At 43.8% G+C, this 14,948-nt stretch overlaps 1 protein-coding gene across 5 annotated transcripts in view; it reads left to right on the forward strand.

Moving 5' to 3' along the window:
- USP28 (ubiquitin specific peptidase 28) overlaps positions 1-14,948 on the forward strand; it is a 159,067-nt gene that overhangs the window by 88,958 nt on the left and 55,161 nt on the right. For all 5 annotated transcript variants that reach the window (XR_014225968.1, XM_082273384.1, XM_082273386.1 and 2 more), the window contains exons 14-15: positions 7,797-8,005; positions 10,576-10,646. Coding sequence is in view for 4 of the 5 variants with exons in the window: in XM_082273384.1 (XP_082129510.1) it covers positions 7,797-8,005; positions 10,576-10,646 (280 nt within the window). In the remaining variant the exon portion in view is untranslated. The remainder of the gene's footprint in view (positions 1-7,796; positions 8,006-10,575; positions 10,647-14,948) is intronic.

The following is a 14,948-nucleotide window of genomic DNA, read 5'->3' on the forward strand; positions in this document are numbered from 1 at the left end:
CGCCTGCTTAGTTCGCCTAGTGGGAGCACCGGCCCTGCACCAACCTCATCTCAATAAAATAAATGAAACCATCCCTTTCGCACCTACCAAGATCTACTGCTCTCTAGCTTCCTTTACATCTCCTCTTAAGGAAGATGAGAAAATCCATCTTTCTGATCTCTTGAAAGACCATCACAACAGATGCCAGCCTAACAAGCTGGGGAGGAGTCCTAGACATCCTGATGATGCAGGGGTCTTGGTCAATGAAGGAAACCTGAATTCTTACTGACATTCTGGAGATTCAAGTGGTTTAGTTGTCTCTACAACACTGACATATCTACTAGAGTGTCTTCCAATCAGGATTCAGTCAGAAATTGCATGATAGTGCCATACCTCATTAGGGAGAACCCAAACATTTTGCCATGGCAAGAGAAAAAGTTAAGGATTCTGTCCTGGGCAGAACATTACCTTCCAGCCTTTCCAGCTATTCACTTCCCACGCGAGGACAATTAGAAAGCAGGTTATCAAAGCTGGGGGTATATAGACCAGGTGGGGGATACTGAATAGATTTTCTCTAGCGCTCATCGACAGACGTAGTCCTCGGTGATACACCACCTTCGGGTTATGTTACCTCCGCAGGAGCAGGACTAGACAGGAAATTAAAAAGCTCTGGCCACACCCTAGGGGCAGTCCCAGAGGGTATATCCTCTCTCTCTCTGCCTCAGCAAATCAGTTATTTTCTGTCTAGTTAGGAGTAAGGACCTAGACACCTTGCTGGGATCTTAGGTCCTGGCAAGAATTTTTTCTTAAAGGATTTTTTTAGACAGCTTTTTTCTCCAGTGTTCCTGTGAGATCTTCAAGCAAGAAAGCTGAACTGGGCGACGGGCTGGATGTTGAGATCCGGTGGTCACCCCAGTTCAGCCTACGAGCGCGTGCAGGCCATAGCTCCGCGCTGGGTCGGCCGCGACAAAGTCCCATTAAAGGACTGTCCACGCGAGTTAAACGTCTCGCCGAAACGCCAAAGACCATGAGTCACGGCGTCCGTATCGGTCGACAGCCCTCCCGCCCCGGTGGAGAGGGGTACTGTCAGGAGTTGGTGCCCGCCTGGTTCCGGTATGGTGAGTAGTATGTTCCCCCTTTTTCCCTGACGGGTTTTGTGGTGAACGCGGGCCCCTCTCTGTAATGGTAAGAAAGAGTCCTTTCTATCCTATAACATGTCACAAATCCTCCTACTTTGAGTGTGATTTATGTGTGCAAAAGCCAGGAGGCTTGGCTTGGGAGCTAACAATCTATTGTATACATGTTTTAAAGATGTAATCTGTGGCATTCTGGGAATCTTATGGGTTAAGTATAAGCTACCTACCAGAAGTCACGGACATGTAGACTGCCTTCCAAATCAGATCTCCAGCTATTAGCAGGCCTCCCGAACGGCCACGCGGTCCGCCAGGGCCGGTACCGCCAACCACGCCATATCCCCATGCAGAGAGAGTGTTGTGTGCCCTGCAGCACACAGCTATTCAGTTTAGGCCGCCGCCATTTTTTTTTGCTGGATCGCACGAGCCGCCATTTTGGCGTAGCCTCGTGTCTCCAGCATGGGGGCGGCCATGTTTGAGGTGATCCTACACCTCGTGGAGCTTGGGGGAGGCGCCGGAAGGCGTGCAGAGGGGCGGAGCCGCCTCCTTTCTTCCTGGGCAGCCAGCCAAAAGACTTCCTGTTTGTCAAGACAGCGCTGTAAGCTGTTGCAGTTTAACTCTGAGCATCAAGTGGTGAGCCTGGGGGTCTATCTCTCTCTCTCTCGATCGATAGGGATCCCTAAGCAGGTAACACTAAGGGGCTTTTTTGTGGCGCTGGGGGTCAGAAAAAAAAAAAAAAAAAAAAAAAAAAAAAAGTTTTTTTTCTTTACTTTTGAATTATATTATCCAGGAAGTAACTGGAGTTATTATGGACCCTGCCACACATATTCCCCCACCTGTTTCCCTCGAGGGGGCCTCGGGACCCGCCGGTGCACAGAGTATAGAGTCATTTACAGCAATTTTGGAGTCTATGGTGGCTCGGGTGGAGGCGGCCTTTCAGGGACGGGGTTCAAGGAAGCGACCCCCGCCTACCCCTATACCATCTGACACCTCTGACTCAGATTTCAGAGATGGTCACGGCAGTTGCAGGTTCCTCTGCAAGGGCTGTTATCCCAGGTAAAGCCCCCTCAGACAGTGAGGAGGACGCTTCTTCTCTTGCTATAATTCAGGAAGAAGCATTGGTGGACGCACTAGTTGTGGCAGTGCAAGAAACCTTAAAACTTGAGGCTTTACCGGCAGAGGCAACTGAAACAGAGGCCTTTTGGGACTAATAAGCCCATCAAGACGGCGAAGGCTTTTCCTGTACCTAAATGTTTTGGTAATCAGATTAAAGGAGAATGGGAGCATTCTAAACGTACCTTTACTATTTCCAAGCGTATTGCTAGACGCTATCCGTTTGAGGAATCCATCATTAAGAAATGGACGGTACCACCAGTCGTGGATCCGCCTATTTCCAGGCTGAATAAAGCTACGGTTATTCCAGTGGAGGACACTTCGTCCTTTAAGGATCCGGTGGATCGAAAGATAGAAGCAGAGTCCCGCACTATCTTTTCTCTGATAGGGTCAGCATTTAGACCAGTAATCGTTATTGGTCTAGTTTCCCAGACACTTACGGAATGGGCGAAAATGGTACGCCAAGATCTTGGGGGAAAAGATATTCCCCAGGAGACATCTGATTTGATGGAACAGATCATACAAGGGCTACGGTTTATCTGTGACGCAGCCTTGGACACTACTCCCCTATTAGGGCATGCATCTAAGTTAGCAGTGATCCTCAGACGTGTGCTGTGGTTAAAATGCTGGTCAGCTGACCTAGGTTCCAAAAAGACCTTGACCAATCTCCCCTTTCAGGGGAATCGTCTATTTGGAGCCAACCTAGATGAAATCATTAAGGATGCCACTGGGGGCAAGAGCACTTTTTTGCCACAGGCTGCAAAAGCTAAGGGACCTCGCAACAAGCGAGGACCTTTCTTTACCGCCCATAAAGGGCGCCCGGCTGGTACTAGCGGGAAAGGCAAGACTCCTCCAGGAGGGTTCAAGAAGGGGACCAACCCAGCCAAACCCGAAGCAAAGGAGTACACAGCCTGAAGGTGCGCCCCCACCCGGTTTCAGGGTGGGGGGACGTTTTCACCGGTATTCAGGACATTAGATCGAGCATCAACCACTACTACCGGTGCGATTCTTCCCTTCCAACATTTAAGTACCACAGGAAGTGGTAGTTACCGTTCCCTGAAAAGATCTTTTCCTTTACCTTTTCCTAAGATTAGTCCCGATACCTCACAGGAATCGGATCTGGTTGACCAGATAGGCCAAGTAGCCTCTAGTCGGGTGACTTCGGTCCCTGAGGTTCAACCAGAAAAGATCACCTTTCCTGATAACTATCAGGTATCTGATAAATGTGTGGGAACAGAAAACGACCAGACTTTCTCGGATGGTCGGGGCCAGATAGCTCTAGGGACGCCTGGTTCAGATCCAATCAGCGCCAGTGGTCCTAGAAATTCTAGGCTGGCCTCCTCAAGCCGGCCTGGCCGACTTGGACATGTTAGTCGCAGACGTTCCGTGGGAACTTCGTCTCAGGGAGTGTCTGTGGTCTCAAGGACCAATTTACCTTCGTGCTTTACAGTCGCTGGTTTTAATGGCCTGGCCATTGAGACCCAAGTACTGAAGGACAGAGGTTTGTCTACTTCAGTCATTCTACCCTTATTAAAGCAAGGAAAGCGACTTCCAGCAAAGTCTATTATCACACATGGAAGACTTATATTGCATGGTGCGAATCTTTAGGATTTCCTCCACGTACCTATTCGGTGACTCGAATATTGGCCTTTTTGCAACAAGGGGTTGAGCAGAAGCTAGCCTTGAGCACCATCAAGGGTCAAGTTTCAGCATTAGCAATCTTCTTTCAGAAGCCTTTAGCTACCAAATCCTTGGTGCGGAATTTCATCCAGGGGGTGCGGCACCTGGCTCCTCCAGTCCGCGCGCCCTTACCGCCCTGGGATCTTAATTTGGTTTTGTCGGTTCTACAGAAACCTCCCTTTGAAAACATCAGGGAGATTCCCTTGCTTACTCTATCCCAGAAGGTGGCCTTCTTGGTGGCTATTACTTCTGCTCGCAGGGTGTCAGAACTGGCTGCATTATCATGCCAGTCACCATACCTAGTGATTCATAAGGATAAGGTAGTACTTCATCCTAAGCCATCTTTTCTTCCCAAGGTGGTTTCAGATTTTCATCTGAATGAAGATATTGTACTACCTTCCTTGTGTCCTCAGCCCAAGCATCATCGGGAACATGCGTTGCATTCCTTAGATGTGGTTCGGGCAATCAGGGTATACCTGAAAGCTACGGAATCATTCCGTAAGACGGATTCACTTTTTGTGATCACGGATGGCCCCAGAAAGGGTTTGCCTGCATCTGCCGCGACCATTGCCAAATGGATTAGACAAACGGTGGTACAGGCTTATTCTATTAAGGGTCAGAGTCCTCCGTTCCCTGTTAGGGCGCACTCCACTCGAGCGCTCAGTACTTCCTGGGCCTTTCGCCATCAGGCGTCAGTGGTCCAGGTATGTAAGGCGGCCACCTGGTCGTCGGTACATACCTTTACAAAATTTTATAAAATTGATGTGACGGCATCGGCGGATGCCTCATTTGGCCGCAAGGTTTTGCAGGCCGCAATTTGAGGAGACCGGTGGTCTACCTCGAGGGTTTTTTTTTTCTGTTTGAAAAAAAAAAAAAAAAAAATTGTTTTCTCTTTTTTTGGTTGAGTCTCATCATTAAGGATGAGCATTGTAAACTTCTAGTTGGCACCGGTTGGGCCTTCTAGATTGGGATTTGAGTTCCATTTTCCCACCCCTCAGTTGTGATACTGCTCTGGGACGTCCCGAAGGTGGTGTATCACCGAGGACTACGTCTGTCGATGAGCGCTAGAGAAAAATGGATTTTTGTAAAATCTTACCGTAAAATCCTTTTCTCTTAGCTCATCGACAGACGTAGTCCCCGCCCCTCTGTTTTGGAGTTGGGTTGGGTTAAATTCTCTAAGCACTGCTTTTTCACATAACTGATTTGCTGAGGCAGAGAGAGAGAGGATATACCCTCTGGGACTGCCCCTAGGGTGTGGCCAGAGCTTTTTAATTTCCTGTCTAGTCCTGCTCCTGCGGAGGTAACATAACCCGAAGGTGGTGTATCACCGAGGACTACGTCTGTCGATGAGCTAAGAGAAAAGGATTTTACGGTAAGATTTTACAAAAATCCATTTTTTTTTCCCAGGTTTCTCAATTTAGAGGCATCCATAGACATAAGCTGTACTGCCTCAGCCAACTGCTATTCCTCTCCAGTCTCAAGTTGTACCACACGGATAGCGAAGGGACAATTTCAGATGCCTGAAATTCTTTATTATCACTAAGGAGTTTAACTCTTGGTTGGATCAAAGTTTACTTTGTAGCCAGATTAGAGAAAACTATTTCTGTAGCTTCTAATGACAGAGCAGTATAAAGCTTAAAGTGGAAGAAAACCCTAACTATATAACTATTCTTAAAAATATTCCCTCTCCCTTCCTCCTACCTATCCTGCCTAATATGTATATACAAAAATAAAAACAATGTGTGTACTCCATACTGGTCTGGTCACTTGATCCTGCAGCTCTGTGTAAGAAGCGCTCAACAACTGTAAAATCTGGGAGCTGTGATGTCACCTATAGGCTCCCATGGCCCAGCTGTCGGCGCTTCATCCTCTTCCCTGCAGCAGCTGCTCACTGGAACAGGGGAGCCAAAGGTGAGGGATCATGTGACTGGAGTGAGTTTAAAAGAAATAGGTAAGTACAGTTATTCTTTTTTTTTTTATACTGCATAGGTAGATGGAGAAAGGAGGGAACATTTTTAAAAATAGTTGTACTTAGGCTTTTCTTCCACTTCTCCTGGCCCGAAAAACTTTCATTTAAAGTAGAACTATACTTCCTGCAAATTGAGGGAATTCCTAGGGGACACCCAGGTCACCTGAACTAGTGTCCCCATTGGAAGATCTCCCCTCTATTACTTTTCTGGGGACAACCCAAAATTAGGGTTTTCTTTTACTTTCAATGATAATGGTAAACAGGACAGATAGAGAGGGTGAATCTCCTTAACGGTGCACAGAGGGCAAAAAAACTGAGAGGGGTTCTAATGCCTCTCCACTTCAAAAAAATAAAGTTTTGCCTTTTAGTTATACTTTAAACCTGAACTCTAGAGAAATGACAACACTATACATGCATTTGGGCTTTTGTCTTGGTTACCCTCAAAGAGTAGTTTTACTCTCCTTATCCCCTTACTCTCCTGGTGTCCAGCACTTGCCCCATGTCTAATGAAATTAAAGACTGCAGGTCCTACATTGTATCTAATGTCGGAGTGTGATTGACAGATGGAGCACCAAAGACAAGCAGCGTCAGTGGACCTATGGCATGGAGAGGAAGAAGTCTGTGGGAGCAATAGATATAGGAAGTAAAACTGCTCTTTTATGATACCCTAGACAGGCGACGATAACCCCTTCATGGTCTGAGGGGGGGGGGGGGGGGGGGCGGTTGGATGGAGGAGTTGTGGTGCTGCCTGTTACCTCTGGGTGGTGGTATGCAGCCTGTCCCCTCCCTTGTGTGAGCAGCGCCTGTCCCCTCCCTTGTGTGAGCAGCGCCTGTCCCCTCCCTTGTGTGAGCAGCGCCTGTCCCCTCCCTTGTGTGAGCAGCGCCTGTCCCCTCCCTTGTGTGAGCAGGGCCTGTCCCCTCCCTTGTGTGAGCAGCGCCTGTCCCCTCCCTTGTGTGAGCAGCGCCTGTCCCCTCCCTTGTGTGAGCAGCGCCTGTCCCCTCCCTTCTGTGAGCAGTGCCTGTCCCCTCCCTTGTGTGAGCAGCGCCTGTCCCCTCCCTTGTGTGAGCAGTGCCTGTCACCTCCTTTGGGGAAGTGTGTGTGCGGACTGTCCCCTGGAGGCCAGTCCTGCTCTTCTCCCTCTTCTTCTTCTCCCCCTTCCTCTCTGTAGGTAAGGTCATCACAGAGAGGGAAGGGACTAGTGGTGCCAGGAGAAGGGGAGCGGGCGCCCTCTGGTGGTGGGAGGGTGGCAGTGCAAGTTGTGCAGGCTAGCTCGTCTGCCACCCCCACCCCCAGCTACACGTCCGCGGCCTGGGGGTTGAGGACTGCAGCCCAGGGGTTGAGGACACCTGCCCTAGACCACATATGTCGAACACAAGGCTTGTGGGCTAAATCCGGCCCACCAGGCCATTACATGTGGCCCTCGCACCCAGGCCTTTTTTTCTGCCAGAACATGGCGGGACTGTTCTTCCACTTCTTCCTCCCTCATTCCAATGCTTGTTCACTACTGTCACTTGTAAACACAGGAGTTGTTTAATTTTGGATTGCTGCGCAGGCCTGGATGAAATAAACAAAGCACACCAAAATTCACATTTGTTTTTTGAATTTAGATTTGGATATTAGCTTTTAAAGAATAAGTGCACCTTTTGTAAAATAACTAAATTCACATAATTTTACAGGTAAAATAAATGCATTTTTTTTTTTTTTACATTGCAGCCTTTAAAGCATTGCACTTGCAGTCAGCAAAACCTAGCCTAACCCATTCGTAATTATTCAGAAGTCCTTAATCCAGCAAATAATCAAAAAAGGAAATAACTGAATAAAAAGCATATTCAGCAGAACACATGTAGAGTGCCCCTCTTTAGAGGATTTCAAATATAGTTGTTGAATCTTTGACGTAATCTTGATCTTTTTCTCTGTTTAGTCTTTTAACAAATGGGCACAGTGAGCACCTGGGCAGTGATGAATCGTGCCTTCCTATCCTGGAGCATGAATCTTCTATACAATCTATCGATGAAATTTGCTTGGGATCTATTGAAGGCCCAGCTCCTCATTCAGCCACCAAGGAAGAACTACGCTCTGTGGAATTGTGCTTGCAGAGGTGGAGAGCTGAGGTGGAGCAAGACATTGAAGGTCAGGTGGGACACGGTTTGTTAGCTTGTGTACATGCTTAGGTCAAAGAGAGAAGAATAAAGGAAGACATTAAACCAATTTTTAACAGATATACATACAGTCCAAAAAAATAGGACACTAGTAAAGCTCTGAAGTCTGGGGTGGGTTTAATGATCGATCAGTCGATCGTCATTTGAATTCCACCATGCTTCAGCTTAAATTTGTGGTAGAAAGGGTAAAATAAATCTTTTACACAAAAAATATCTACCATGTTGTTGGATTTTGCATTTTCTATTTATTAATGTATTAATTAATATTCGTATTAAACCCAAAAAGTATATTTCTCTTTTGTTCATTGATGGACACCGCTCCTGATCTTCTTAACCATTGGGTTATACTGCCTCCTACAGGAGTAGGACACTAGGCAGAAAAAAAAAGTCTGGCTGTGCCTATGGGCAGTCCCAGGGGGTATACTCCCTCTCTCTGCTATAGTTACTCAGTTTTGTTACAAGCAGTGTCAAAACACTGACTAGGCACACATTTTACCTTTTGATTGCCCCTGATGTTAAACCCTTCCCAGCCAGTGTCATTAGTACAATGTCAGTGCATATTTTTTTTTAGCACTGATCACTCTATTAATGTCACTGGTCCCCCAAAAAGTGTCAGGGTCCAAATTGTCTGCCGCAATATCGCAGTTCCGCTATAAGTCATTGATCGCCACCATTACCAGTAAAATAAATAAATGTATCCCATAGTTTGTGGACACTAACTTTTGTGCAAACCAATCAATATACGCTTATTGGGATTTTTTACTAAAAATGATGTAGCAGAATACATATTGGCCTAAATCAATGAAGAAATTCGATTTTTTTTTTTTAATTCGTCTATTGAATGTGTGTTATAGCAGAAAGTTTTTTTTTTTTTTAAATTGTCAGTCTTTTTTGTTTATAGTGCAAAAAGTAAAAAATGCAAAGCCGATCAAATACCACCAAAAGAAATTTCTATTTTTGGGGAAAAAAGGACATACGTTTTATTTGGGTGCAACGCTGCATGATTGCGCAATTGTCAGTTAAAATAACGCAGCGTCCTATATCGACCTGGTCATGAAGAGGGGGGGGGGGGGGTTAAATCTTCTGAAGGTCAAGTGGTTAATCAGTTAGAGGAACAATACTTTTTTTGGGATAAGGGTTTTACATAAATAAAAGCTGACCACTGTAAGCACCCATTTCAGTGTTTAAATGGTTTGTTTGTAAAGCAGAGCTAAACCCGCCAAGGAAGCTGCCATCTTAGCCTCTGTTTGATCTGCAGTTGCCATGGTGCTGCACATGTGATTAGTTATGACACTAATCATTTGATGTCTTGACAGTTCATTGAGAGCACCAGCCACTGTGACAGGTATTATTCATGGCATGTCTTCAGGAAACCATTAAATGGACGCTTTAAGCTCTGCTTTAAACTGGTCATGCACCTTTATAAAACGGTTCAGTATAAGGATCGTCTTTCAGAAATCAGTTGTGCAGTTTGGTCAATTAACAGCTTTCATAGTGAAAGACCGATTGATTTAGTCAAATTTCACTGAAATTAAGCTGGGGCCAATCTTATTATTGTTAAATAAAACCAAATCTATGATTAATCAACTGTGTATCATTGCATGTATGGTCAGCGTTAAACTCGATAGGTATGTTAAACTGTCTGATAGAACGGTCCTTTAAATGGGCGGTTTTGTCATTTTGAGGCATCTAGCCAATAAAATGAGCCCGACGTGTCCAGTTTCTTCTAGGTAAATGCAGTATAGACACTTTCCCAGTGAAAACAGAAAAACATGCTTCTCTGTTATGTACTGAACTTTGTCCCAATATAAGAGCCCATAAAATAATGGAAGCTAAACACATGGTCAGCGCAGCAGCTTAGTGGTTGGGGTGTTTGCAGCATTCTGGTCTTCTGTTACAATCTCGGCCAGGGCACGATCTGCATGGAGTTTGCGTGTTTTCCCTGTGCTTGTGTGAGTTTCCTCTGGATATTCCAGTTTCTTCCCACACTCTAAAGACTTTGTTAGGTTAATTGGCACTTGTATGTGCGTGTATGTATGGATGTGTGGTAGGAACCTTAGATTGCAAGCTCCTTGAGGGCCAGTTCACACAATAGGAACGCAGTCCGGATGCGTCCAGATGGTTTTCTGCATGCGTCTTTTTGGTGCATTCTTGATGCAGTCCAGTGCATTTTTCCACCTCTTTCTTCTTAACAAGGACGTGTGTTCCAGTGCATTTTTGTTGCATTTATGGTGCGTTTGACAGCGTTCCAGTACAGTACAGTGCTTGAAAAATGCACCATGTTCTACTTTTTTTACTGAAACTGTAAGCACTGGTGTGAACTATGCTATTGGAAACCATATAATCTACTTCTATGTGTTTTTGATGCAGAAAAAAAAATGCACTGGGCGGCATGTGTTATGAACTGGCCCTGAGGGAAGTGTGATTGTACAGTACATAAAGTGCTGGGGTAATTGTCTGGGCTGTATAAATACCTGTAATTAAATAAATACATGTCCACCTTAGAACAAACATTAAATTGTCACCTGCTTATTTCCTCAGACTTAAAGGTTTCTATTGCCAACTTAACTGCAATGATTGATGACATCTACAACGAGCCAGACCTAATGCAGGTAAAGACCATGTCTGTCCGTCTGTTTCTATGTACATTCTTTACAATTTTTTCCTTTTTTAGATGTGAATTTTGCCTTTTTTCTTTTGTAGCATTACATACTCCGAAACCAAAACACAATGTATACGTGTTGTTTGGGACATATTCAGTCCCATGTTTGTATGTACTAGAAACAAAAGTATCAATGCCATACGGTGGCTGTTTTTTTCTTCCAAAGAATTTTTTTGACTGTTCTTTCTTTCCTGAGATCTATACACAACCTTTCCACAGCAAGCCTGGAAACCTGATTTTTTATTTTTTTTATTTTTCTCTACTACAGTTCGGTAAGGCCTTATTTACACCAATGTTGCCCTCTGAAGAGTGATTCACATTTTGACAGGTGGTGAGGTGGCGTTATCGCCTCCTCAGTAGCTGCTTTAACCTCTCAAGCCTAAGTCTTTTTCTAACATTTGTTGCTTACAAGTTTAACTCAGTATTTTTTGCTGGCAAATTACTTGGAACCCCCAAATATTATATGTATTTTTTTTTTTTAGCAGAGACCCTAGAGAATAAAATGGCGATGGCTGCAATATTTTATGTCACACTGTATTTGCACAGTGGTCTTTCAAATGCAATTTCATAAATTAAAAAAAAAAAAAAAAAAAAGTAAAGTTAGCCCAATTTTTTTGTATAATGTGAAAGATGATACGCCAAATAAATAGATACCGAACATGTCATAATAGATGAGTAAATTCCACTCGCGCCAATGGATGTTAAGTGTAAATACAAATGTTCTATGTGTATGTGAATAATAAGTGACGAAGAGCAGCTGATAGGGACAGAAAACTAGATGTATGATAAAATTAGCATGCCTATTGCACACTTCCCACAGCGCTTGCAACACTAATAAATTAAATAAATCAAAATAGTTCATGTAAAACGTATAACCTAGAATGTCGTGTTTTAAAATTGCGCACACTTGTAGAATGGCAACAAATTACAGTACTTAAGCATCTCCATAGGAGACGCTTTAAAAAATAACGGTTACCTATTTGGAGTTACAGAGGAGGTCTTGTGCTATTATACAGGATTTATATAGCGCCAGCAGTTTGTGCAGCGCTTAACAAAATGAAGGCAGACATTACAGTTACAATACAATTTGGAACAAAAGGAATCAGAGGGCCCTGCTCGTTAGAGCTTACAATCTAGAATTATTGCTCTCCCTCTATCAATCACGGTGATACCTTACATGTGTGGTTTGAACATCGTTTACATTTGTGGGCGCGGCTTGCGTATGCGTTCGCTTCTGCATTTTAATCTTTTTTTTTTCTCATTTTGTTTTTTTTTATTTTTACACTGTCATTTTAATAAAAAAAAAAATTCTGATCACTTTTATTGCTGTCACCAGGAATGTAAACAGCCATTGTGACAGTAATAGGCAGACAGTTACTCCTTTATGGAGGGATCTGGGGTCTGCACCGATTCCCTGCACCGTAAGAACAATCATGGCAGCAGTTCAGCCACTTGATCGTTGCAGGAGGTGGGAGAGGACGTTCGCCACCCACCGGTGCTTCTGCCGGCTCGTCTGTGCGATCGGTGAGCTGGAGAAGGAATCACCATAGAGAATACCGAGGACCAGATGTTCCCCGGCAGTCTCTGATTATGACAGTTGTAAATATTGCCGTGGACTTGGCTGGAAAGGCTCCACATCTCTCCATAAAGAGGACCTGTCATGCCCTATTCTTATTACAAGGGATGTTTATATTCCTTGTAATAAGAATAAAAGTGATAAAAATAATAATTTAAAGGGAAGGTTTAAAAATATAAAAAAAATAAACCAAAAAAAAAAAACCTCACACGTAAGTGAACTCATACGTTCATCACGCCCACATATGTCAACAGCGTTCAAACCACACGTGAGGTATTGCCACCAACATTAGAGTGAGAGCAACAATTCTAGCCCAAGACCTTCTCTGTAACCCTAAACTGGTAACCTGTAAAATTTTTTAAAGCGTCGTCTTTGGAGATGTTAAGGTACCAAAGTTTGGCACCATTCCACGAGTGTGGGAAATTTTAAACGCGACATTACCATTATCTATTTACTCGGCTTAACATCATCTTTCAGATTATACAAAAAAATTGGGTTAACTTTAGTGTTTTTCTTTTTTTTTTTTTTTTTAAATTCAAGAAACATTTTCTTTCCAAAAAAAAGGCGTTTGAAAAATGACTGCATAAAAATGCAGAATGATAAAAAAAAGTTGCAAAGACCGTCATTTTATTCCGTAGGGTCTCTGCTAAAAAAACATATATAATGCTTGGGGGTTTTGAGTAATTTTCTAGCAACAAAATGATGATTTTTACATGTAGAGTGCTAGAATATGCCCGGTATGGAAGTGGCTACACATCCCAGATCTCCAGTAAGCGCTGGAAGGGCAGAGCAGAGGGGAGAACTGAATGATCAGTGGTGTTTTGTCATTTAGTTCTCAGTGCAGAGGCGGCGGGGGACAGATGCAGTATTGGATCGATCCTGCCATCCACCTAGGTGAGTGATAACTTTTTGTTAGAAACTCATACTTCCCTTTTAAAGCTGATGTCCAGGTTTACTTTCATTTTAAATTTTGTTTGGGCCAAGCCAAACTATTTCCTGCTCTAATATGTGCGCCCACTGGCGCGCTGTATAAACTAAATGTAGCTAAGGCTGCATACAGTACTGGACTGTGTTCCGGTGTGAAACAACCTTTATTCCTATGCTAAGCCATTCATAGGCAGCTTTGTATTCTCTCAATGATTACTAAGCGTCCTCTGATTGGCTGAGTCGGAGGGGCAGCCTGATGACGTCGCATTCACTGTTGTCATCCATTTAGAATTGCCATTGTCTGCAATTATTCACTATTTATATATTCATTGTAGCATTCATAACCATCATCAGCTCTATCAATTGGTCACCAACAATGCTGCTTTTCTTATTTTGGTCACCAGCAACAGGCCCGCTCTGGTTTTCCTTTGCCTGTCTACAGACTTTGGATTCCCAGGATTTTATGGAAAATACGGTTTTGTTTTGCTGTTTTGGATTGGAACCAGAACCGTCTGAGATTATATCTGTCCCTGGTCTAATTCAATACGGTGTGTGCACACACGGAGGAAAAATCATACACGATACACAGTCAGAGTTAGGATATTCTCCTTTATTCATTCCTCTTTTTAAGCTTATAAAGCATCAAAATATACGTTCCAGGAAATACTTGTATAGACCTGGCATAGATGAAAAGCAGCAAAGAACATATAAGCTCATGATTGGATGTATCTATGCGACTATGATTTTCTTACCGGATATGACAACCTCTATCTTGGGTGTAGTCTCCCTGGAGACTACACCCTTGGATTTCATATTGCTTCCACGAGGTGAGGGGTGATCTAGCGGCCATTTTGAGTAAGGTACTAAATCGCAGCAGTAGTATGTATTTATGTATATATATGTATGTATATATGTGTATGTATATATATATATGTGTGTGTGTGTGTGTGTATATATATATATATATATATATATATATATATATATATATATGGCATAAGGTATGCATCATAAGGTGAAATAGGCATTTCACTATAACCATTGATTACATCCATTACAGATTCCCCCCTTGAAATGTCTATTTCAATCTGTCCCTGTTAATCCTAGCTCCTCTGTCCTCATGTGCCTCGGAAATCTTTTAATGCCGCATGTTAGACGGGCGATTACTAATCAATCACCCCCCCTGCCACAGTCTTTGCACATGGGAAGTCAGATGCTCTCCCTATGGCCCTACGAGTCAGTGTGGGGCGGGGAGTGTCTGCCATGGGGTATATGGTTTTTCATCGCATCCTGTATCCTGCCTAGCAATTTCTGCATCGGGGCCTTCTGTGAAATTGTAGAGACTTCACTTTCTAGATGTGTATTATTAATAGTTTGGAGCACTTTTGTCACTGTTTGTAATGTGTATTATTAATAGTTTGCAGCACACAGTTGTTGGTATTCTGGGTGATATAGTGTTCCATGTGTTTCATCTTCCAAAAATAGCAAGCTGTGAGTGTGCAATCTGACATTAGCTTCAAAATCTGGTGTCCAGGAGCTTAAATATCCCGTGTCATGCTGCAACTGATTGAACAAGGCGCTCAAGAGGTGGGGTGGCTTTGGGGTAATGTGTGAATGAAGTCCAGCTTTGTGTCAACAGCTGAGAATTTTTCCTGCGTAACACCGGAGTTTGTGTTGATGTACAAGACTAAATCGGAGTCAGTGGAGTCACTCTGGTAATATGTTTGTGCGCCCTAAAATAAAACCTTC

This window comes from Pelophylax lessonae (genome assembly GCF_965119305.1).
Source record: "Pelophylax lessonae genome assembly, chromosome: 12".
Taxonomy (NCBI): Eukaryota; Metazoa; Chordata; class Amphibia; order Anura; family Ranidae; genus Pelophylax; species Pelophylax lessonae.